Genomic DNA, 26533 nt, shown 5'->3' on the forward strand with positions numbered 1-26533 from the left:
TGCCCTTACGGGCATAGAAGAGTGGAGACAGTCTTGATGTGCAGAGTTGTGGCAGGTAGACTTTTGTGCTGCTACCTTTGCTGCCTGCGGTCATGTTGCAGGGCTTGATTTTCTGTTTTTCTGTTTGTTTGGTGGATTTTTTTTAGCCTTACAGGAATAAACATGTTAAAATGACTTTATTCAACTTTGCATATAACTGTACTCAGAGACAATATGAATCATGCGTGATTTAGTCAAGACTAAACAATACCAGTTCTTTAGGCTCTGTGTTGTGCAGCGTGCTGCTTAATTTTTCAGCTACATAAATACTTCAGTTACAGCTAAAATGGCAGGTTTTACTTCCTCCCATGACCTTGACTTTCTTAATCAAATTAAGTTTTCTGGGACAATTTTGTCAAATTCATCTAGATGTTGAAGTATCCAGGATGTTTATCTTCAACAGGTTGTTTGGGAAAACGCCATTAGTTGTAATGTCTAATATTAAACACTTTGAGAAGAGTAATTCATAACATTAGAAGTCTCCAAGGAGGAAAAGTGTAAATATGCCATAGTCCAGATTGGCAGCATGGGCTTTTGAAGAACAGAAGCTGTGGGGAAGATACGGAAAGACAGGATGGTGTGAACAACTCGCCTCACATAGAGACTTTGAGGTATAGGGTGGATGTTTATGCTCTTGTGTAGGTTAGGCTGAGCTTTGAAGGACTTTCTGATAAGGCTTATCATCAACTGAAAAGAAGATCCTTTTACATATTTTCCTCAAGAAGGCTGTTGGCTGTATCAAGGAAAAAAAATAATTACTGTGACAGGAAAATATATGGGGTATTGGAAGAAACGCTCATCTTTTTATATGGGTACTTGTTTTTGGAATCTTCTTTCTGCTGAGATGGGTTCTAGTGGTCTGGTTTTAGTACATGAATAAGGATTATGAGAAGGTCTACCTGATGTGCGGTGTTTTTCTGTTTCCTGAAGCGTGGGGAGACCAATGCCAGGCAGGACACTGCTGATTAACTCCAGATGTACTGTGACAGTAGCACTGGGTGCTTGGGTGTGCAAATCAAAGGCACATGATCTAGTAGTGGCAGTAGCAGTGTGGTGGTGTGAAAAGAAATTTGTGTGCTTTAAATTGATCAGTCCTGTGCTAACAGTGCATGGTATGACCTAGTGAGAGACAAGTATAAAACAGTTCAAGCAGTAACTCAAACTAAAAAATGATTGGCTGGATGGTCACACTTAAAGAGTTGTGGTCAACTGCTCAATGTCCAAGTGGAGAACAGTGACGAGTGATGTTCCTCAGGGGTTGGTACTGGGACCGGCACTGTGTAATGTCTTTGTCAGTGACATGGACAATGAGATCGAGTGCACCCTCAGCAAGTTTGCTGACGACACCAAGCTGTGTGGTGTGGTCGACACGCTGGAGGGAAGGGATGCCATCCAGAGGGACCTGGACAGGCTGGAGAGGTGGGCCCATGTGAACCGCATGAAGCTCAACAAGGCCAAGTGCAAGGTCTTGCACATGGGTCGGCGCAATCCTAAGCACAACTACAGGCTGGGCAAGGAATGGATTGAAAGCAGCCCCGAGGAGAAGGACTTGGGGGTGTTGATTGATGAGAAGCTCAACATGAGCCGGCAGTGTGCGCTTGCAGCCCAGAAAGCCAACCGTGTCCTGGGCTGCATCAAAAGAGGTGTGACCAGCAGGTCGAGGGAGGTGATCCTGCCCCTCTACTCTGCTCTTGTGAGACCCCACCTGGAGTACTGCATCCAGCTCTGGGGGCCCCAGTACAGGAGAGACATGGAGCTGTTGGAGAGAGTCCAGAGGAGGGCCACAAAGCTGATCAGAGGGATGGAGCACCTCTCCTATGAAGACAGGCTGAGAGAGTTGGGATTGTTCAGCCTGGAGAAAAGAAGGCTCCAGGGAGATCTAATTGTGGCCTTCCAGTACCTGAAGGGGGCCTACAGTAAAGATGGTGAGGGACTGTTTATCAGGGAGTGTAGTGACAGGACAAGGGGTAATGGGTTTAAGCTGAAGGAGGGTCGATTCAGATTAGATGTTAGAAAGAAATTATTTACTGTGAGGGTGGTGAGGCACTGGAACAGGTTCCCCAGAGGGGTTGTGGAGGCCCCATCCCTGGAAGTGTTTAAGGCCAGGTTGGATGAGGCTTTGGGCAACGTGGTCTAGTGGAGGGTGTCCCTGCCCATGGCAGGGGGGGTGGAGCTATGTGATCTTTGGGGTACCTTCCAACCCAAACCATTCTATGATTCTATGATTCTATGATGGCTGAAGGTTTCAAAATTTTTCTTCTGAACATTTCTTGAATATGTCCTATGCTCAGGTGTGTGCATTGACACAGGCAAATAGTGTGATGAGTCTTTACATATGTTTAGGCTATTAAAAAGACATGTTTATGGATATTCAGCAATCATACCTGCATGATGAAAATAAAATGGCTTGCAGGAGAGATGGATGGCACTAGAGAATTACTGAGTCACAAAGAGCAAGTGGAAGAGTAATCTTTTCTGTGCAGGTGAATAGGGCTCCGGTGGTGAAATGATGCGTAAATATGGAGCAGAGCAAAGAACAGGAAAAATTTGTTTCCTAGGGACAGCCTGCAAGTCCTAAAGTCAGAGTTGATTAGTTTTCCATGTGGCAATAAACCTGACTGTCAAATCATCGTAATAATGTATTTTCTCACCTTTTCTGAAGAAGCAACATCTGAGAGAACGAAAGAAAAGCATATTAAATAGGCACATGCATAAAATTTATATTTAGTATGTGTAAATACACTTACATGTAAATGTGTAATAGAATACACTAGTCCTCCATTATCTCTATTTCTCTTAATTTAATGTGTTTTGGTGCACTAGTGTCTTCGTTGTCAGAAGCTGTATTTTCTTATTTTCCCTTTAGTGATTTGTGTTTCTTTTGGCCTTGTTTAAATGTTAACTCTTTTGCCAGTTCTGCTTCCTTTGCTTTCTTTAGAGACGAAAATTTAGTAATCCAGAGAGGCAGGACATTATTAATTGACAGTCGTCTTCAGGATAAACTATAGAATCTATACTTAAAGCAACAATGCAAGCCTCTGCTGGTCATAGATTTACTAATTAAGTATTTTAAACCTAATTCTAGCAATTCTTGCTTCCATTCTAACTCAGAGTTAGTGGTCTTCTGCTAGTAAGAACTTTATAATACCTCAGCACATGATGTGTCAGTTGATTTAGTGGAAACCAAGTGCAGCTATGTTAAAAAGATATTTCTAAAGGCAGTAAAAGAAGGGATGCCCAGTAGTAAACAGCTGGAGGTTTTGGTTTGACATGTTTTACTGTAATTAATTTTTCCTCTTTGGTTTTTTTTTTGTATGCTGTATTACTAGATGGCTCTGTTCTTGATCTTTTATTTCTGCTGGTATAGCTTGTTTGCTTTCTTCTCTTGGGAAGTTTCTGATGTACTGAGGTTTTATTTAGCCATTGCAGCCTGCTTTGATGCACTTCCTTCAACATTAGATACTGAAACCTTTCTGATCTCAAACAACTCTTGTCCTGTCTATTTTCACTACAGCATACTCCAAAAATAGTCCAATGCAAGTATATTTACCATAATGCTACTTTATTTTTGTAGTCAGACATTAACTTGTTTGTTTGTTTGTTTTCACTCTTTCTATTACAGTAATTAAAAAATGACTTGTATATTCTGGGCTGCTTTAATTTTCAGTAAGGATATGTTGTGGCCAATTCACTGAGTGTAAATGTGGCTTTTACCCCTTTTCTTCTGCTTGTGCTGGACTAGAATGGAAGATTTAGTCTCTAATTTAGGGATGCCAGAATTTTGAACATCTGTTTTGAAGTGGCCATAGTTTTGAAAGGGACATTGTCAGTATTGTGAACTGGCCAAGACGGTTGGGATATATTCAGCCAATTTCTGAATGTCCAGTGTAACTCCATGAAACACAGATTGTTAAGTACAATGGTGTTACTGAGTGAATGTAAAGACAGATTAAGCCAGACGTTATGATGCTCAGAAAACATCTGCTAAAGAAAGTCAACAGTAAAGATAAAACAGTTCAGTGACCCAACAATTAAAGAGGTATCAGAGTGACCTGTCCATTAGTAGCCAATTTATGAGCCTTTTGGAAAACAATTTTCTGAGGCTTTAGTAATAACTTTCAGACAGCTTCTAATCTCCCTTTACTTATTTATTTTCCTGCAAATATTATGCTATAAAACCTGTCTGGCATTTGATGGCCTGGCTGGATTGCAGTAGTGTGTCACACAGATTTTGTCCCCGTGGCAGAGTTTCAGCAGGCAAAACTAAGTGGAATGTAAACCTCATAGGTCTACCTTTTCAGTGTGCACCTTTCATCATCAAAGGGTGGATTGAATGCTAGCAGACAATATGGAAGAAGGCAGAATAAATGGGTTACAGCATTGTCAGTGATGGATCTGCAGATTTTGATGCAGAGAGTGGTAAAGTCTCTCTTGGTAGTTCAAAACAGTCTGGAATACAGTTGTGTTCTCCTTCAGTCGAAGTGTAACAAGATACAGGCATTCCAAAATTTGTTTAGTTAAATAAAACGCTCCACCTAAGGAGTGTGAGATTTATGAATTTGCTAATACTACGTATTAGAAATATAGCATAGTGATTAAATGAATTTATAGGAGAGAAAGCAGCTGTAAACAAAGGTGATGAATAGGCACTGAGTGTGTTAGTTCATTTGTTTGTTTTTCATGGTTCATGAGAATACTATAGAGATGGTTTGCTAATCCTTCATTTTAGTAATTTTCCCTCATTTTTAGTAGTCTTAATCTTACCAGTAGAACATTCACCTTGGAAGGTAAAACCATAGGAAGTAAGACTGATTGGGCCATGAGCAGATTAGTTGGCTCACGTATTCAGGAAATAAATTGCATTTGTCCAATGAGATTATTAAATGAAGCAGCATAAGGGAGCTTGGTGGCGGAGCAGAGGGAGGCTAGGTGGAGATGAAACCAAAGAAGTGGACTTGTTGAAACAGAGTAATAGTGTATATTTGCATATTTGTTTATTTAGCTACTACTTTGTAGATTTGGAAACCTGTTTTCAGACTTGTGAATGAAGTTTCTCTGGGTTATGTTTGGTTTTGCTAAAATTTGGGTTTGAGGAAAGAGGAGGAAGGCAGCATAATGTCACATTGGTGGACTAGTTTATATGAATGGATTTATTGTTGCTTGATGTGATTGAATATAGCAGTACTAAGATACCAAAATAACAATAGTGTCTTGATCCAAAGCTCATTGAGATCAACAGGAGGAAAAAAAAATAAAAATCATAGAAGTACGAGCTTTTGGTCTGGCCAGAAAACTGCCCCTTGTAAGCTTGAAACCCAGATATTTTTCCACTGACCTAGTGCTAATAGATCTGTCATTACAATATCTCAGCTCCAATTACAGGGGTTGTTGGAAGTATTATTGCTCTGTTTCTACCGCGTGTGTTGTTATCTTATGTCAATTGCGGTGTAATCCCCATCCTCATGCATCATCTGGTAAACCATGGTGATCTATGTGATGTAGGTTAATTGAAGGGAGAGGAAGTCCTGCGAATCAGTGGTAATAGGCATTAGCACATTATAATCTTTTATTGGCTCCTCATTACACAAGCTTTGAAATCTGAGGAAGACTTCCTTCCAAAGGCGGGGGCGGGGGGGCAGGGAAGGAGGATCTGCATTTCATATCAGCTGCCATACCAAGCTACCCTCAGGGTAGCCTATTCGCTCTTTCATTTTTTCCATGTCTTCGATATCTCTGTCTTAAAATCTGCTTAATTTCTTTTTGTGTTGTAGGCCTATTCATTTTTGCCTTTTGGAATAGTTTCAATGCCAAGTGTTTTAAAGTAAGGTAATGAGAGCCTGGTTTTATTTCAGGTAAAAACTTTTACTGTTGGGGGATGCTGGAAGAAAGGACATTACGTAAAAGAATTAGAATGCATCATTTTTAGAAACTGACGTGTATCTTAATAACCCTTTGCTCTAATTGGCATTTTAATTAAAGATGACATTTTAATTGGTTATTTTACCAATTTAACTTGGTTATTAGCACAAGCTACTCCCTTCATTACTGATAATTCATCTATGCAGTCTCCATACCCATACTAGATGTTTTGAAGTAGTATTTTGCTGTTCTGAAGAATCTGAAATCCTTTCTGTTGCTCCTCCAATACACTTGCTGGTGGATATGCTAATACCGGCAGTGTTTATCATTTTAAAAGTAGACTTACTATATCACAGTGTTGCAGATGTACAGGAAAAAATGTCTTAATAGCAAATAACTATAAATTAATTATAATTGTTGATACATTAAGCCTTTTAAATGCAAACCAGCTGTGCAATGTTACTTACAGTCTAACTGACGGGTATTGTTTTGGCTGTGAATTTTTCAGCCATTTGAAATACAGTCTTACAATTTTTTCTTTCATTATTATTAATCTGTCCTGGTTTTGTGTGAGATCTTAATTTCATATTTTGAATTTTACACGAAGGAAAACAAAAAAAATCCTGCTAAGTCTGCTAAGAGGTGTAGTAACAGATTACCCCTCTAGAAAGCAGGAGAGTGCCAAATATTCACGGGGAACAAAGAAAACATGAGTACTATACACAACCTTCAAAAAAACCAAAACCCCAAACAACCAAAACACAAGGATGAGGCAAAGGTATGTGCTTAATAGGGTTTAATAAAACTGAGGTTTTTCTTTTCTCTTTGAAAAAAAAGAGCCTTGGGTTCATTAGGAAAGCTAGAATCTTCAAAGCAGCCCATGGGAGCCCAGCTGGGGCCTTGAATGGGGCTTTGAAAATCTGAGCTTAAGAAAACTTACCCTCAGCAGCTTTAGGTTCTCCATTATTATATTTTGCTCTTTAGGAGCCTGTCATATTGTGCCACAGAGGATAGAAGAGTGGGTGAAATGATTGTGTCTGTTCTTAAAATGCTTCATAGGAGCCTTTTGAGAGCTAATTAATATTAACCACTTGAAACTTGCCTGGTGAAAGGCATGATATAAATGGAATATATAGGGAAAGTTATTTATCATGAAAACAGTGAGCTATTTTTAAATACCTGTGCAAGAGAACTTAGGGTTCCTCGGAGGTGCCAGATTGACAGCGCTGCCTGATCCATTATCCACAGAACATATGCACCGTGGGCAGCAGTACTGGAAATTGTCCCGCCGGTGCTTCTGCCCTGTCCTAGATGGCTTGCCTCCAACTTCCAGCTCACCTCTTGGCTCTGCTAAAACTGCCAGTTATTAATATCTTCTTTTGTGATGGTAGCTTTCTTTTTTGCCTGCTGTGGACAGGATGGAGACTATCTTTCTCCATTTAATTTTTCATTCTGTACTAATGAAGAACATGGTGTTAAATGGTTTACCCAGCTCAACAACAATTTTTATGTAAAGAAAGAGCTCACAAATCAAGGTGATGAAATGTGAATCACAAATCAAGGTGATGAAATGTGAATCTCATGGTCATTGCCATTAAGTCTTTCACCATGTCATATGGACATAGAAAATTGTGTTTTCGTAAGCGCACATGGGTGCTAAGATGTTTCTTAGCCTGATTATAGAAGCTGGAACAGAGAGTGGTTTGCTTATAAAACATTGGCATTGTTTTGATTATGTTTTGTTCTTGAAAATAATATGCAGAGAAAGGTCACCGTAGGTACTTAATGAAAACAATTTCAGATCATAAATTATAATATGGGTTTCTGCATTTTGACTTTGTTATGCTACTAACATCTCTGGTAAACTGCACTGATAAGCTATTTTTGTTAGTACTGCTGTTTTTTTGAGGCAGCCATGAAAATGGGCTCTGTTTATTTGTTTCACCTTACTTCATTAAGGGCTAAGAAGAAAAAGGGATGGGGGAAAGGAGTCATGACACTCTTTTCTTTGCTCTTACAAATGAATAAACATGTTCAGGGTAAACAAGTGCATTCATAATACAGAGACCCTAGTGGTTTAACCAGATTTTTATTTTTTTAGTTGCTTTAAACGTGACTTTTTACTTGTGGATAACAGTTGCTTTTATGGCTCTTCAGGAGAGCGCCTGATATTGCTCTTAACAATGTTTGCTCTGGGTATTAATTGAGACAAAGTAAAAGCAAAAGGTAACTGTTCCAGTGAAGGTATGGACGTTTAGCTTGGGTGTCCAGCACTGCAATGGAGTGCTAATAGCATCTTACGCAGTATAGCTAAACCTGGAGTGAATTAATGCCTATCTTATAGCAATAAGAATCAGTTCCTTTAGACCGTGAATACTAGACTACAATTTGAACTTATTGAGAAGCTATTCATAGAAATATCTAGCACTTTTTTTTTGGTGAATATTTGTTTACAGTATAGTGGAGTGTGTATGTTGCTTGCAAAACTTGCTTACCCATCCCTTTCTCAAGCTCTTACAGAGCACATAGCCTTTTGCTTGCTTCAGTTACGTTGCCTGACCAGGTCATGAATTTTCATGACGATTCTTGTGCAAAAGACTTTGTTCTGCTTCCTATTATCTAGGAATGTTGTGTGCGCAAATGCATGGTTGCTGAGTTAGACTGTTTTTTCTTTCTGCTCTTGTTTTGGAGAAGGCTTATTCAAATGCTTCTATAACCCCAAATATTTCATAGCTTTCCCTTTTATTTCTGTACTCAAGGGTTCAATATTAGAGATCCAGTTTCTGTCGGAGGATGTCTGTGCAAAATAGTCTTGCAGCCAATCAATGCCACTCCTAATCTGGCAGGATAAAGCTGTGTATTCCCCTCCGCTCCAGGGGGGCTGCCTTTGCTGCCTGTGCAACTCCCCACCACCTGCCCAGAAAAGACCAGGCTTGGCTTTGTGATACAGTGGTATGGGGAACTAGGCAGTGGGCTGCCAGGCAAGTAAAGGCAAACACACTCAAATTAAACAGAGATGTTATCAATTTGTATTGCTGAGAAATATGAGAAAGGTCTCTTTGTGTGAATTGCAGTATCTGAGCTAGCTTGGTAGGCTGCGTGATAATACTTGTCTCTGATGACAGCAGGCATCTAACATGCCATAGGTATAACGCTCTCAGGCAGCGCACTTTCTTCCTGGTATTGGTTTCTGGGGAGGATGAGCTGTCACCACTCTTGATGTGTGTAGAGAACAGAGGTCTCCTGAGATAAGGTTGTTCATTATGCTTCCTGAAGAACCATTAAATTTCTATCAGTGCAATGTGATCCACTCCTTGGGTAGAGACATTGTTTTCTGAGCCTTTTCTTCTATCCTAACCTCCACTTCTGTGATTTTTATTATTTTTTTTTGATCTACGAACAGCAAGAATGTAGAAATATGTAAGTAGTAATAATGCAGTATTTTCATGCAGAATCTCACAGTGACAAGATGAAAAATTATGCATTCTTACTGCATTATCCGGTATGTATAAGCCTTTATAAAATGAGACACCATTCGTATCATGCTGCTTTGTATAAATTTGCTGGATTTTGGATGCAGTGCTCTATTTTTAAAAACACATCAATATTGTACCACTGTTTCAAGGTGATTGTTAGTATTATACAGTAATAACTGTAACAATCTTTATTTTGATTGTGGGTGTTTAGGCTGCTTCATCTATATTAAAAGAAAAAGTTGGTTTCAGTTATGGAAAAGCAATTGAAGTTAATATAAACATTGAGATATTCTATCTGTCTTAGATCTGTGTGCATGCTATGTAATAGCAGTCATTGAATTCGTGAGTTTGTAAAAAAAAAGTGAAGTATTTTTGTGCATAACAATAATATTCTGTGTATATTGGCTATTTTTTAGATACAGTAATACATTCAGAATTACCCTTTTACTCTTGGCTGTCAAAAATGAACAGGACTGGGACATCTGTTTATGGTGAAACTTTTTAATATTTGTAGACAATTATATAATGCAATTAATTACAGAAAGTTTTTCAGGTAGATATTGTTTCTGTGACAGAGTATATAGTACATTGTACAGAACTGTTTCAATCTTCTTTTTGCCAGTCTGAGCATCTGGTCAACAAATCAATTAAATTTGCATGTGTGATTTCAGAAACCAGATTTTCTTAAAATACATACTCAACCCAGCTGCTAAATCTCCCTTTTGGAGTTATTTCACACGTGCTTTTTGATTAATAGTAATGCTAATGGTAAATTTAGATTATTATATAAATGAGAAGCAGATAGCATCCAGCTAAACACTGTTCACAGTCCTTAATAGACTCAGTCTGCGTGTTTGATCACATGAAGTAATTGCGCTTATTTTGTCAATGTGGATGATCTCTGACCTTCACATTTGTTTATCTTTTGAATGTTACATGTTCTGTGTGGTGATTACCAATCGTGTCTGTGGGAGCCTGACAATATTTAGATGTAAATACAGCAGTGCAAGCAGTGCACGTTTGTGGTCTAATTCAGCAGCGTGTTTGTGACATGAGTCACGTTTTAATAATTGGGAGGGCAAATTACATGACAGCTGTCTCAACAGAGAAAATAAGAATTGTTTGCATTGTTAATTAGCTTTTCTTTTTTCTTTAATTACTGCATGTTTCAAACATACTTAGTTAATTTTTTGGCGCTTTTCGAAGGGCTGAAACGTGTTTGTTTAAAAAGAGGAACATACATACCCTCTGGTAAGCTTTCAAACCGGGTGAGTTGTAGAACAGCGTTATATGGGTAGCCATTGTGGTACGAAGAGGAAAGGGAGATTTAGCGGTATTGTTCTCTGAGTTACTGACTTGAGGAAAGGCTGTTAAGGGTAATATAAGCACTAACATGTACAGAGCAACAAATATTTCTAAATATTTTTATAGGCTTAGGGCTAAACTGTAGTAATCTGTTCATTTGAAACCTCTATAATGGCAATGCAAGGACAGGCTGTTTATGATACTTTAAAGGGAGGATTAAAACATTTTTCCTACAATGCTGAACATTAGCAAAGCCAATGAGTACTCTGAAATAGCCAGACTATAGACTGTGTAAGTGTGTTTCTTGAAATCCAAAGTGATGCCCAGGTATTAATCAGACTTGTGTTGTCTGGGCTTTATGGGCAAGATAAAGTTATCATCAGTGATATGGAGATCATCTGCTACTCCTTTTCACAGGGTGAATTTCACCTTAAAATAATCCTTGATGTAAATGAAACTAGTTGCACTAGTGAGGCAAGTGTCCTTTTTACAGTCGTTCTAGCTTCTAAGAGCAGTCTAAAAAATTCATGTTTCAAGTTTGGCCATATCCTTTTCAGGGAGAAAAAGTAGGGAAAGTAAATTTTTCTAAATAAGAATTAGCTTGGCCGAAGGTGGATAGCAACAAGCGACAATTCATTGTTACAGCTTTGCTTTCAGGATCTGAGGAAAATCTGTGGTACTGTATGTTTGCATGATGTTAACAAGTGCTTAGAAATGAGGAACAAAACAAAAAGTGCTACAGATAACGTTAATGTAATTTATGCAGTAAACAGTAGAAGATACCACAAACAGTATTATAAAACATGTTGTAAACAGAGCCTTTGATTTAAATTTCTTTAATCTCACTTTGTGACAAAGAATCCCAGAACCTCTGAATATAAACACAGGATATGGGTGAGGAGAGAACTTGTAGCTCGGTCAGTGATCCATATTACTGAGATATAAGGAGTGGTATCCACACAGCTAGAAGTCAGAGGATTGTCGCAGTTGGTATTGGTATTTTTCAGGGCAGGTGACTTGGATGATGCAAAAAAGAGAAGATCTTCACAGCATTATGTTACAGAAGTAGGACAAGCTAAGACTACCAAGAAAAGACTGAGTCAAAAGTGTTCTGTGTATTAAGAAGCAAAACAACTCTGAAAACTGTTTCCAAGGTTTAAAAGAAAATAGTGAAAGGCCTATTTTTTGCCTTCACAAGGTTTACCATTGATATGAGTAGCTTAGCTATACATTTTCTTTAACATAAATAAAAAACAGGATAGGATTTGGAGTACTTAAGAGGTGTATTTGTGCCTTTCATACCGAAAAGGAATCGGATAAGTTTTTGTCAGACTCTTGAAAAACTGTTTGCCAAGTCAAAATTCAACTTTTAAAGAAAAAGAGGAATAGCTTTCAGTGAAGGGATTGTTGTAGGGAACTTTTTTGTGAAAGCAGCAGATCCATAGCTCCCCTAGAGCAGCTCGCATATTGGAGCAACCAACATTTTCAGCTGTGACAAACCAGAAAAGATCAGATGTTTCTGCAGTAAGAGACACCACTCTCCACTATAAATGAAGAGATGCTAATGGCTGATAGATTACTTGTATGGAATTATTTCAGTAGAACTTGATCAGATATATTAGTGTGTTTAGGCTTTTTTTTTTTTTTTTTTTTTTTTACGGCTTCCTAACATTGGGCTTTATTTGAATGGATCAACCTCATGTATTCGGTCCCTTAGGAAGTGAGGTCTGAAGGAACAGATTCCTCTCACCTGATTTCATACATCAGTCATCAAAGGTCTGTGCCTTACATAGTCACCATGTTGTGTTTCTGCAGTCAGTGGAAAGAGGTAGGGGTTTTTAGGTCATGATTCATCTGAGTGATTTTTGGATGAGAAGTATTGCATTCTAAAAATGCCTATTTCCTCAAACTACAGAGCCCACTGAGCCGTTAGCTCAGACTTGCTCATCTGTGTTCAGATGAATCCCACCCAAGACAGTCTCACAGATACAGGGTACTTTGTTCTTCCTGGAGATGCAAATCTGTTTACGAGTGGAGTGTGACTTTGAGTACCTTACTGTCTGGAGACCTATTTTAGGACAATCAAGAATGGACATGTGCTCTGTTCTAAGTAGACACAAAGCCATATACTTTCCATAGCAACAAAGAGCTACTATGTAGTTGATGGTAATCATGTGCCAGACAGCTATATAAAATTTTCAGGATTATTTCCTATGCATTACCTCAAATCCTTTGTAGTTCTACATTTTCAGTAAAGCTTAGGACTGCCTAGATATTCCTGTGTTTCCAATCCCATGTTATTTTTATTTAAAGCTCTTTTAAGGTAACCTTTGGATGGACTTTCAGCTTTGAGGTTCTCAGGAACAATTGACAAAGTGCTTTGACATCTTGAAATGCAGTTCTGTTCTTAAGGTCTATGCGAGTTTTACTTGAATGGATTGAGAACTAGATAAGCCAAACCTGAATCTAAATAAGAGTTTGCTTAGATATCTTAACAGAAGAAACTTTTGAATGTGTTCAAAAGTGTGAAGATACAATCAATATGTAAAATATATGGAGTGAGCAATTGCCTCTGTTGCCAAAGATTCACACAGACTGCTTGAAGAATGTAAAATTCAGCTTAGAATTTAACTTGATATATCTAGCCTTTAAGAAACTTCCTAGAGGATTCAGATCTATTGAGTTGTTTAATATTCTCCTGTGAGAAACACTCTGAGCTGTATCACTTGGGAATTTAAAGTAATGCCAGAATAAAGGACTAGAAAATACACTGTAATAATTTATTCTGCACTGGCAGATCAGGAAGCTAACTCACCTAGAAGGTCTTTCCCAGCTCAAATTTGAACAAGTCCTGTGATTGTGAAATCTAATAAATTTCCACCATTAAAGGCCACCTTATAATTTCATAGTTAAGATGCACCAGCTACTGCTGCTTTTTGTCTTCAAATATTTGAATACATTTTTTGTCACTTGACTCTGTTTCTATAAAAAATTTGTAATCCCTTTGCATCCCCCCCTTTTTTTTTTTTCCTCTCTCAAACAGCTGTCTCATTTGCTCAGCTATCTCTCTGCTCTGCTGTCTCTAGGAGCTGTTTGTTGTTTCAGCCACATATTTGTTTGAATCAATCGAATTAATTGCAAGAGACTAGTCTGGACATGGATAGAATACTGATGCACCAGGCGTAGTGGAGCATTGCTTGCAATGTTTAATCAGCACCCATATGTAATTTCTTGGGATAAGCATGGGGTTCACCTGAAAAGGCTAAACAAATATCAAAAGAATTAATTGGCAACTTTTGAAGCACCCGTGAAATTGTCAGAGACTTGTTCTGTGAAGATAGGTATGATTATTTTGCTCTATCACTTGTAACAGACATAGAGTTAAAAACGTTTTGAAAAAGCAGCTGGCTCTTTAGTCCAGTAGAGTTATTTAGCAAGCCAAGGTAGACCAAGAGAGGCTGTGTGATTTAATAGTATTTTTAAGATTTAAGGATTTAGATTTATCAAAGGTGGGGAGTGTAAGTCCTCATTTCCAGTAAGGTAGGGGAAATGGATTTAACTCTTTCACATAAGAGTAACTGGTGAACCTTCAATATGCTGTTTCTGTGTCTGAATATATAAATTGCTCAAAACAGCAATATATGTGAAACTTTAGTCTGTGCTCCAGTTTCTCTTACTTGTATTCTATGAACCAGAGAGAATACACTTCCCCTTGGATGGTGTTGCTGTTTGTGGAGTAGTAGCAAAGTTTTAATGTATGTGGGGTATTGAAAAATACCAGATATGTTAGTCTCCATAGAGCTACCATATATGTAGGTATTTTCTTTTTCTTCCTGGAAATTTTGTAAAGTGGACAGAAAGAAGTGTTTAATAATTTGTCTGAGATTTCCAGTGTCTTGGCAGTCTGGTTAGAGCAATAGCTGTAGATGACCAGAAGTTCCAGAAGAATGGCCACTGCTCAGGCACAGATCAGATGTGGTTTTTTTCAGCCTGCAAATCAAAACTGAAAAGCAACAGAAAGGAAGGCTTAATAGATCCCTAGGAAACAAAATTTCAAAGGCATGCAAGCTCTCTGCTATATTCAATTAGCCTTTCTCCTTGTCATGAGCCTCATAAATTTCACTGTCCCATTAACTGAAACAGTCCCCTTATGTAAGAAAACTATTTAAGATCCATATAGGTGTACTCACATTTTTTGATTAAATTGTGTTTTCTTGCCACTCTTTGCATAGTATACCTAGAATATGAGAACATGCTTTCTATTCCCCCTTCATTTCCAGCTCAGTGCTTTTTTACTTATACCCCATCTGTATTGTTGGTAGATTCTGCAGAGTATGTATCTTTCTTCTTTTTCAAGGTTGCTCTTCTGTTGTACATGCAGTGTTATAAATAATAATACAAATATGGTAAACTATTTAACATATACACAAATAGGGAATATTCATGCCTCGTATTGGTTCCCAAAGATTATACATGTAAAAATTACACCATACTGTTTTCATGATGAGACATCATATCTATTTCAACAGTACAGAGGAATATTCGAAAGAACTTTAGACAACAATGGAGGAATATTCTACTGACATTAGAGATGGAATTGAAATAACTATTGAAGCTGGAATTTGTCCAGTGCAGCACCTCTGCAGAAGTGCTGTATGGCACATTGAAATGTAGACATTTTATGTATCGCTCAAAAATATTGCAGGGCAGTGTTGGGTGAGATAACCAAATTTCACTTAGCTCTGATGCTCAGTTATGTATCCTGGCACAGAGTACTGTGCATGCAACAAAACTGTCATCCCCGCATCAGATCTTTAGGTGAGACCATAGTAAAAGGCTGATCTGGACTATCTCTAAAAATATACTTTGTATTCCCTTTCTTATGCTTTCTTTATCTCTGATGCTGAATGGCCAAAGAATTGGATGATGGAAGAGAGAAAGCATTCCTGTCTGGTACTGGTTCCAAGTTTGAAATAAAATTGACATGTAATAGCAGCTCTAAATTCTGTGCATAGCATTCAGCCTGTTTGATGGAGGTTGCTATGAGAGATAAAAAGGATTTGAAAAATCAAAAAGGATTTGAGAAAGCCAAAAGGATTTGAGTTGCTGTACCAGTTATAGCAATGGTTTCTGAGAATATCAGATCTATAACAGTCTCCTTATGTATATATATAAAAATAATTTTTAACTTTGCTAAATCACTAGGTGAACCAGTGTTAACTTGTACATTCAGTCTGATGATGTAGAGACAATCAGCATCCTGCTTTGCAGAATAGTGTTGTAAGAATATAAGTATTAGATTCCCCTTTATTTTCTTTTCTTTAGTGCGTGCACATCTGAAAATAAATGTTTTAATTTGCATTGGCTAGAGCTAGGAACAATGCAAACAATTGTAATTCCATCCTTACTGATAATGGGATGACTCCATCATAGCATTCTGTACTGAAGAGCAGTTTTGCCCTGTGAAGAAATGCACAGGATAGGATGGCACCACTTACAGAAACAATACAAAATATTTCAGCAACACATGCACTTAACAAAGGAAGTATCATCTCTGGACTTGTCTTTATGTGATCGCTTCTAATCTGAGTAAACACCATTGCATTGGTTAGAGCTGTATACACTGCAGCTTTTTGTATTGCGGTACATTAGGAGTGTATTTGGCACTGCTTACCAGCTACCTTCCTGGGCTGCTTTTCTCAGGTGCAGGCAAGCCTTTCTATGTCACTTCTATCATATGTGTTTGGAGACAACAGATATTGGAGAAACAGATACTTCATTCTGAATGCTGTCTAAAAGTAGTATTCTTTGGCATTGCTCTCAAATCTTCCAAGAGTGATCAACATCATCTTTTACTGATAACTCTTTGTGTGCCTGATTATTCTGTTTGCAGTTAGACCCATACAGGTATCTTAAATGCTTTTTACCTGTAGGAAAAGACTACAGAGAAAGCTAAGAAGCTTTCATGATTAGAGGTAAGCTTTTTTGAGGCCATTGTGAAGCTATTGCTATGGGTAAGTTACTAGAACAATACTGGGGTGTCACACCACCTAGAGGTTTCGTAGGAGCATATTAAGGATGGAAGTTACATCTCTGGTATCCCTGAACTGCCTGTCTTCAATGTGGAGCTGAATAACTTCGCAAAACTTTGTAAAATGTTAGTGGTGACCCTCATTTTTATTGCAATAGTCTGAAGGACAGTGGGACAGAGGACACCTTGCACAGGAATGTGCCCCACTACTCATCTCAAGTGAGTCATGGGGCCTTGACGCTTTCTCACCTCTTCTCTCGGCCGTGCTGCCATCCCTGGCAACGCTGATGGGCAGGAACTAAGGCTGGTTTGAATCTTGCATTTGCTTTAGCTGTATACTGAGATTTACAGCTGACGCTTTTGGTCCTGGCACAGACACTATGATTCTATCGTGTTTGAAAGAGGTGAACAGATGCTGTGTTCAATTTCTGCTCCCTCTCAGCCCCCAAATTCTTCATCACCATTATAACTGCACACAAAGTAGAAGCTTCGTTTTGCTAATGAGGTACTAAGACTGAGAATTGGTATACTTTCCCTCTAAAAAAATAATTTCTGAAAATAATTTCAGAAACTAATTTCCGTATCAAAATTTCCAGAAATACTTTAATAAAAACATAACTCTCAAATGCTCTTAACCGTAAATCCCTGTCAGTGCAGTTGGTAATACCCAGGATGCAGCTCAGTAGGCTTATCCTATACGTAAACAAGAAAAATTGAGAAGCACAAATTACAGCCACAGTTTCATACCTGCACCTGCCTCAAGCTCACTGGTGTGGCAAAAGTTTAATGGTGTGGCAAAAGTTGAGAATGTCCATGTGGGCAACACAATAAAATTCTGGAAAAAGAGTAATCTATGGGACTCTAATGTACTCCTCGTCCTTGCTGATGATAACTACAACAGTGTCTTGGTGTGGCACCTCCCAGGTAGCCATCGGAATGCACCTTATGAAGTCATGGAGTTTCAATACATCAGAAGGCCACTGACAGTGGGAGGAAACCCAGAAAAAACCCTCATTATCTGGACTTTTCCTAAGGTTGTAGAGCAACTTTTTCTTTGTAGAACCATGAAAACTGACCAAGATGCAGTAATTGCTTACAACTCCGCCTCTGTGCCCCTGCTCCCCAACCAGGTTGATTTTGCGACATCCACACTCTCTAAAGATATTTGTGTTAACTTCCACCAAACATTTAGTGAATGTGCCACTTGAGGGAAAACAATAATAAAAAAATAAATATGGAAGAGGCCTTCAGAGATCTTGAGAATTCTGATTGCTTCCTGCAAATCCTGTCAGTGTAAACTTTTCAAGAAATACCTCTGTTGATAATAAGAGTAGTATAGAAGGCATGGCTCTGATTAATTCTCAGAATATAATCTGGGACTGTTCCCCACTAGTCTGTCAATAACCTGTAGCTCATAGTGAAGTAAAACAAGAAGTACTTTCGGGCATGTTTCATCTGAATTAAATCCACCTGAATTTGGGCAAGTAATAGAGGTACCTAAACCAGAAGCTTAATTACTCTCAATGCCTTCTGTAGCATGTCTTTAGAGGAGCAATTCAGCAATCCTCAGTCAGCAATACTTCTGCAAAATATTTTCCTTCTTTTGTTGTTTAATAAGAAAATCAAAGGATGCTCCTAACTTGGATAGCTTGCTCACTTGCTTTAGGCCTGTGTTTGCACTGCTAAATGCTTAATCTGCCAGACTATTTTATTATGACAATCAGTAAATGATTAGAGATTATTATTGAATGACTGTTATGTGTGTGTTAAGGGATTAAAATTGTAAAAAAGCTCTAATTCATCTCACCTTTTGTATTTATTGATGACCTAGTAAAATCTATGCTATTTAGTGTGTGATCATTAGGATTTCCAGGACTCTCTGGATATTTTATTCTGTGATTGTGTGTACGTTAAATATCAGTGTAAAATGGTGAATAATAAATCATGTGCCACAGTAAAAAAAAAAAAAAAATAAAAATATAAAATTGCAAGCCAAGAGCATTTAATTACAGCTGTTTATGTTGAAAAGGCTGAAGACCATGGAACAATGGGCTGAATGGAATGAGCAAGAATTGCCACCCTGTGCTTTGCATGTTAAAAGTAATGAGGGCAGTCCAAACAAAATTATTTGCATTCTGCCCAACTTTGGCTTGAAAACACCATACAGTTCCACAGAATAGCTTAATTGCCTAGTATAGCATAATTGCCAGGCAGGGGGAGTAATATAATTTACATGTCTGACCATGAAACGAACCAGGGAAACTGCTGGCTTTTAACAGCTTGGGTTTGACTTATCTGAGCTTTAGAATTGCTACAAGTGTAAATCCAGATGTGGATGTCTGGAGCGGTACCTCATGTTTCATCTTCCTGCATCCTGGCGTTATGGACTTGTGGGTTCTGTGGATCCCCAGAACTGCCAAAGCAGGGGAATCACAGGATGTGCCTGTGAGGCTCTGGGTAGGGGTGGTAGCAGTCGGTGCCTGAGAGCAATTTGCCTCTTTGCTCTGTCCTGCTGCACCTCAGTCTCTGTGAAACGGTGTGAGAAAAGCTGTGTGTGCTTGGGGAGGTTACCGCACGCTACTGAAGCTGATCTGCTTATTATGCCAATAAAATCCTAAGTTACAGAAGTTTTTAACAGTGCCATTTTAATGACTACCTTCTATTTGCTGGTCAGTTAACATGCATTACAGTCTTACTGTTTATTTCACTGACTTCCCCAGGATGCTCTAAATAACAAATAGAAAGATGCTCTCCCAGCATTTGAGTCTACTTTTGGTGAGTGTATTTGTAATACAATGCTTACCTGCATCATTTGCAGGCAGAGGTGATTCTCAAAAGTTAGAATAGCAAACAAAATTGGTTTTGTGCTTAGGTGAGATGCATCGGGCTAAATCTGTATTTCAGAAACAAGCTTCTATCTGGGTATGTGTTCTTTCATGTAGGAGCTTTGTGTATGATTGTTTATATTCCTATGATTTCAGAAGGCAGATGCTTCTTCTGTTTGCTTCTAGCTATTTTTGGAACAGGCTCATCCTTATTGCATGATTAGTCCTTTGTTGATATAATCTTCAAATGTATGTAAAGATAAATGTGGTTAAGAAATAGGTGCATCACATTGTAGTGTTGCAAATAACTACAATTTTATTCCTTGTTGGAACACTCTTAGGTCTGAAGGAGAAATTGTATCTCATAGGTAGCATGCTGTCAGTGTTTCTTTGTATCAATATTGAGCCCCTGATTTTGTCTCACTGTTGAATTTATCTCACCACTGTGGAATGCCCCAACCTGTGGTAACTGCTTAAGTTGTTCTCCTGTTTATAGTTGGATCACAAAAAAGAAAGCTTGCTATATTAGTGACGGGAGTGGTTTTTTATTAATTCAATATTATCAGAAAAGAAGAACCCTCTATGAATCACAGTATGTTTTGTCTTTAAGTCCTGAGAGAAAAATGCAAACATGAGAATAGTCAGAGAAATCCAAGATACCATCAACAACCAAGCCAAAAGCTATAAGCAAGATGGGTTGTTTGGCATGGCATGAGCCTAGTGGCATCTTCCATTAAAAACCATAAGTTGTTTCCACTGCAAATACAGAAGGTTCAGATCTTCCTAGAAACAGCTGTCAGACTTGACTGTCATTTCACAGTCTTTGTTTCTGAACCTCAGGTTTAGGCACCTAGGGAAAAAAAAGTCAAAAACCAACATAGATGCATAAATACGGATTTCTGTCTTTGGAAGCACGCTTCAGCCATTAGGCTTACAATTTTTGGCCTAAGTATAAATCAGTTACAGTAGAGTAACACTCACACCTTAGGTCTGATTAAAAGGCAGTTTAAGCTGATAGTAATATTGGTAATGACTCCACTGAGTTTTGGATTTATTTATTTTGTTACAAGAAAATAATCTTCTCAATGTCATTTCATTAGAGACAGACTGCAAGACCTTGTGTGTACCATTCAATACACTATCTAGACATATTTCTTATTCCATATGCATTAGTGAAGGCATGTTGTGAACATTATGCATTAAAATTAATTGAAATACATTGAAATTATTTTTTATGTGGGCTTCAGCTACTCGGTTGATTCACTTTAAACACACTTGGCTTTGAGTTGCACCGAAGGCATGAATATTCTACAGTTTTATTGTGAAAAATGACAGAAGAGGCACTGGCTCTTTCTCTTGCTGTTAGTAGAGCTGTAACTTTCTGGCAAACAAATGTTTGTAGTTTGTTTTGTTTTGTTCCCCTCCTGTGATTTGCAGCCTTCGAGAGAACTGTGGGGGAGATGTTCTTTTTTTCTAAGTTGTCATATTGGCTAGGACTTAGTATTCTGCCTAAAGGTCTTCCCTGTCTGACCCTGTCAGTGTTATACTGGCTATTACTTTTTGAAGGCATCGAGTAGGAAGTACATGATGATGATGATGAAAATTTTTTATCTATGCTGCCTTTAGTCAAATAGTCTTTGCTCTTCTCTTTCCTTTTAACTTTTCCTTGATGGCTGTACCTGGAATTCACTATCTGTTCTCAGTGAATACTCTGCATGCCCCCTGTGATGTAGAGGGGACGAATGGGATTGTGCATAGGTTCATCCTTCCAAGTATTAACTCAAAACCCAGTATTAGTTACCTTAAAAAAAAAAAAAAAATCAAAAACCAATCACCACCAAGACAAATAAACAAACAACCCCCACACACACACCTAAGGAAGACACGTAATCAGTTATAAAGAGCGACAGCAAATTGCAAATCAATCTTGATGGCATTATTTTTCTTTTTCTCAACAGGTTCACAATCAGGATGTAACCTTCTGTAAAATGGAAACCTGTGAAGAAAGATACAGATAGCAGTTGGAGTTAAAAGTAGTGGATGAATATTTCTCTTTTTAAGCATCAGCTTTTTAAAACGCTATGGTGATTTGGAAAGTCTCAAGAGTGAACTGCAAAGTTTTCCTCAGCACAGTTGATGGGTTTCTTAGTCATTTCTCCAAGTCATTGATGTTTAGAGATGGTGTGTGATGGAAAAAACACCATGCCTGTGTGTTTGTAGCCCCTGTTTTTTGGATTAGTTTGCTGTATTGCTGAACCAATAGTGTTTTGAAGGGCAAGGAGTGAATGTGATGGATTTATCTTCAGAGATGAACAAACATGGAAGGAATCCAGTAAGTCATAAACTAGAAGATCAAAAGAAGGTAAGATTATTTTTAATTATACTTAAGTATATTTGAACCACTTGCAAATTCTTTGATGATTTTTGGCAAACTGGAAATGAATGTGCTTTTGAGGATAAAGTAGTCTGCTGCGCTCACACAGAATTGCAGTACAGTGAACTGCTCTTATGGGACTGAATTTCTTCATCATCTAGTAATTTTCTTTCTAATACTGCTTGATTGCCTGGTAATTTTGTGTCACAAGCTCCCTGAATTTGTCTAGCAAATTGTTTGGCAAAACCTTTACTCACTATCAATGCTGAGTTCATGGCGGAGACCTGGTGATCCAACATAAGTATCTGACATCTGTCTGAGACTGAGATCTTTGTCCTTTACAGTGGATGTGTGGTTAGACCCTTCCTATTGTATCCTCCCAGTAGTTCTGTATAATTCGGTTTTCTGATAAGTTGTTGTGTTGTTCAAATTTTACCCTTCAGTACCCAAGGCAGTTTAAGAATGTAAATTCACACTTCTACAATATGGGAAATCCTTTTGGAAATCCCACTTCTGCAACAGACTGTCCCAAAAGGCTCATCTTCCCAGTATCTCCTTTACTTACTCATACTATGGTCTGGAAATTTTTCTAATGCTTATTTCATAAACCTCAACTTGATGCTTTTTAATATCTTTGGATCCTTCTTCTATTTTCCCATGCTTTATTTGTCTTTTGATAACACATTCATAAATATTTTTTCCTGAAAAAGTTTTGTGATTTTTTTTTTTTTAATATCCAGTTTCAAAAAAAGTTCAAAACTCTCTAAAACATTTTGTGCCTGGGCTGTAACATAAAGTCTGCACCGAACGGCAGCCAGCAGAAAGAGTGTATTCTGGTGTAGCATTCTGTGACTGTGGTGCGCTTCATACTAGGCCTTAAAATGAAATTTACTGGCCTCTTTGAATTATTGCTTAGCTTCAGTGGGGATGTTAATGTCCAAATCATGTATTAGAGTGCAGGTTATGTACTTTATTATTACACAGGCTTATTATAATAAGTGCAGCTGGGTTGGGTCTTTTTTTGAATTTTGGTATGAAAGCTGCTGGGTAGTGTTTTGAATAATTTTGATCTTGTTTGGGAAAACACAAACTGGGGCAATTTACGGGGAATAAAAATGAAACAATTTTAAGACCTAGAAAATAAAATACTTGGTTTAGTGCCTCTGAGATTTGTATGTGTTAATTGAAGTCATTCATTCACAGCTACTAGCCCTTTAAAGAACAGAGAACTGCAGGAAATACACCATGATAACGCATGTGATGAAATTACTGCGAAAATATATTCAGCCTTTAAGCAGTTGGTTTGTTGGGTTTTTTATTTTTGTAATGGAAAAGACACAGAGGTACGTGATAGGAGACAACTGGTTGAAAGCATGGGACTTTCTCCAACTCATAATTCCCACCCTTCTGTGGCACAAAAGAAAAGCTGAGAAATGTTAGTATTAATCTCACCATCTACTGAACTGTTTTCTGAACCATTATTATCTGATCTGGAATCGAGTATGCTTGAGTCCCCTCTTCCCCCAACCCCCCTCTTATTTCAAAAGGAATTTTTTTCCCTTCATGTCTAATACCTGCAGATTCACTTCTAGAGACTGACTCTTCAGATTGCTTAGGAGGAGAAAGTTTGTTTCAAAGAGGATGTTGTACCTCAAGGTCAAATATTTTCTTTGAGCCACTCTGTGGATATTTTATCCAGCTGTAGAACTATGCAACGACCACCGAAGGCTCTGCAGCTGCTAAAAAACTGTTCCTGTAGCGTGATTGATGCTGAAGAAGTAAATGTGACGATAATAAACAGAAATCTAGTTAGTTTTCATTATATTCAGCGATCCTTACTAGTAATTTAATATCATTGACATACTAGTGTCAGGTTCATTATAGAAGGCTAATATTTTAATAAAGTAAGGCTTTAAAAGAGATGGAGAAACACAAGAGGCAGTAGTACTTTGGCTCTTTCTTTATATTGCGTTGGTTGTAGAGCAAATTTTGAAATATGTTAGATAGAAATGAGTGAAATAAAACTGGACCACTTTAGGGACATATTGGCTGATTTACTGGCTGCCGTGGATGCCTTAGTGTGCTCTACCTGGATCAGACCAGGCAGAAGTCAAGCTGAATCTCTTGGATAGTTCATGTTCCATGAATACATGACAAAAACATTGCAGTCCCTGGACTGTTTTCTGCATGGGGAATTTAGGAAAAAAAATGAAATGGAGAAAAAAGGTCCATGTTAATTAAGGATATAAAACTTCTCAGGTAGTTTTAAAAATGCAGACTGTGCTTTGGCATTTAGCTTTTCTAATAATTTCATAGCTATACTATATACATGCTATGTAGTTACTTTCCTGTGATCTGGATTTGGGCCTGGAATGTTTATATCATTTTCCTGTTGTTAGCGTATGAACTGTAGGACACTCGTTTCCCAAAACCCATCAAATGCTATCACTTGCATTTTAGATAGGTACATGCTCCTTTTATGGCTGCAGAACTACCAAGCTCCTTAGCCTTTCTGTAACTGCAAATGCAATGACAATTTTAGTGATTTCTGGTAATAGTCTGTTTGTGGGACAGGCAGGTGTCTCTGGGCTGATACTCAGGTGTTTGACCCTTGAGTATAAAATGAGGCTCAGGCACAACATGAGGGCTTTTGATAGCTGTGCGGAAGCAGTAGTACAGTTTCTGTGGCTGAAGTGTTGTGGAAAGGAGGGAGGCAGGCTAATAAGGCAGTGCAGAGAGGCAGAAGACTTTTAGAAAGATCATTTTAATAATTGACCTCCTACAGAAAACAGGCATAGGACTTACCTCTACAGATTCTTCTATCTGGATGTGAAGCCTCAGGAAATTGATAATGAAGTGGAATGGGCAGCTTTGGGATGTCCATCAGCTTTACCTGCTTGAGGACTATGTGTCCATGGTATTTCTGTCCAAAACACTTCCTCCCTTCCTCCCTTCCTCCCTCCCTCCCTCCCTCCCTCCCTCCCAGCTGGATGTGCCAGATATACAGCTCCATCTATGTAGAGATTTCAGGTTAAATGCTGTGCTTCTGCATCTATTTGCCATTCCCACAGTGTACTGTAATTTCTTATTTTAAAAGTATGATAGTATTCAAGGCTTTAGGACCTAAATGCCAGTAAGTAGCAAATGCATGTATCACTGCTTGCAGTATGATGTGCGGGTTCATGATTTTAGCACATGGTAAATGGTGGAGTGAGCTATGAACTAGTAGTTTGAATAACAGGTTTCTATAGGCATCTTGTTGCAAATAACCATTTTAAAAACCAAAAAAGACTGCTTTATCTATCTGTATTCATCATTCAGCAGGGTTCTTCTGTTTTCAAAATCAAACTTTGTAATCTGCTGCTACATGCATGGTGGCATGTCAAATCCCTAAAATAAATACTCAAAATTTCCTGACTACTCCAATAATTTAATTTTAACATTTTCCCCTACAAGAAAGTCCCATTGTTGCCATCTCTGTGACAGACTATCCAGGTTACTTGGTATCTTGGAAGAACACCTGCTTGCTGCAGGCAGGCATAGCCAAGCCTTTGAATGATGCTGCAGCTGTGGCCTTGTTAAAGTCTGGAGACTGGGGGGCGGGAGCCCGAGAGTGTGCTTCAATGGGGGCGTACAGATGCATGTGAGGCAACACACAGGAAAATAACGTAGGTTGTAATACCCTCAAGTATCATTTATGTACTTGACCTTGTGTAAACCTATAAAATTGTTTCAGAGCTATGGTAATGTACAAAATGCTTCCCAGTAACAATAGTGCTCCGTCCCTTGAAGGTTTGGCATATCTGCTTTGCTAACTAATTTACTTCTTTCTGTTCCACAATTTTTAGGGTGTTTCGGACAAGCCCACTGAGTCCCCATCCTGACTCACACCAAAAGATGTGCACCTAGATTTGAAATGCATCATGCAGAATACGGTAGTAACGATATTTTTGCAGAATTGCTAGTTTCCAAAAGAGGAACCTTTACACCTCCGCTGACACATGACTTGGAATTCTGCACACCCAGAACACTTGCTATGGTCACAGGGACAGTTTTTCATCACATTTTCTTTTAAAGTCTCTTGACCATATGCCTTGGTCCTTCTGTTTAGAAGCTGATCCAAACAAAATGAAAACAAAGGGAAGTTTTTAGCACTTCACCACCACCACCCCAAATACATGCTTGAAAGTTAAATATGAGAAAGTGCAAGAATCTCAGTTGCTTTCAGAACAAACTGCATTATTTCCTTCAGTCTTTCTTTTTGTAAGCAGATGAGCCACTGAACTCAGAGGGATTTTTAGTAGACACCAAGACTTTATTTCTGGTCAATGATTAAATAATAAGCAGGAATACCAAACAAGCCTTGTCTACTGTTGGATGTTTTGCTTGTCTCCCCAGTAGCCATTTGGAGATTAACTAAATGTCCAATAATCAGTCGGTTTTTGCCTGATAGGCTAAAACAGTAGTTTACTGTCAAAATCATTATGAAGTCTTGACATGCAATCCTTTAAGAAGGTTTAGAAGGGACAGATGAAATGGGGGTAATCAGCATGCATATTACACTTTTTCTCCATCCTTGCCTGCTTCATTTTAGTCAATATTCAGTGCATGAACAACATTTTGG

The 26533-nt window shown here is 38.3% G+C and overlaps 1 protein-coding gene across 3 annotated transcripts in view; it reads left to right on the top strand.

Moving 5' to 3' along the window:
- Window positions 1–26533, top strand: part of NAV3 (neuron navigator 3) — a 560419-nt gene that overhangs the window by 120298 nt on the left and 413588 nt on the right. For all 3 annotated transcript variants that reach the window (XM_075747242.1, XM_075747250.1, XM_075747259.1), the window contains exon 2: window positions 21494–21897. In XM_075747242.1, coding sequence (XP_075603357.1) covers window positions 21826–21897 — 72 coding nt within the window. In that variant the 5' untranslated portion in view covers window positions 21494–21825. The remainder of the gene's footprint in view (window positions 1–21493; window positions 21898–26533) is intronic.

The sequence above is a fragment of the Balearica regulorum genome, chromosome 1, assembly GCF_011004875.1.
Source record: "Balearica regulorum gibbericeps isolate bBalReg1 chromosome 1, bBalReg1.pri, whole genome shotgun sequence".
NCBI classification, from domain to species: domain Eukaryota; kingdom Metazoa; phylum Chordata; class Aves; order Gruiformes; family Gruidae; genus Balearica; species Balearica regulorum.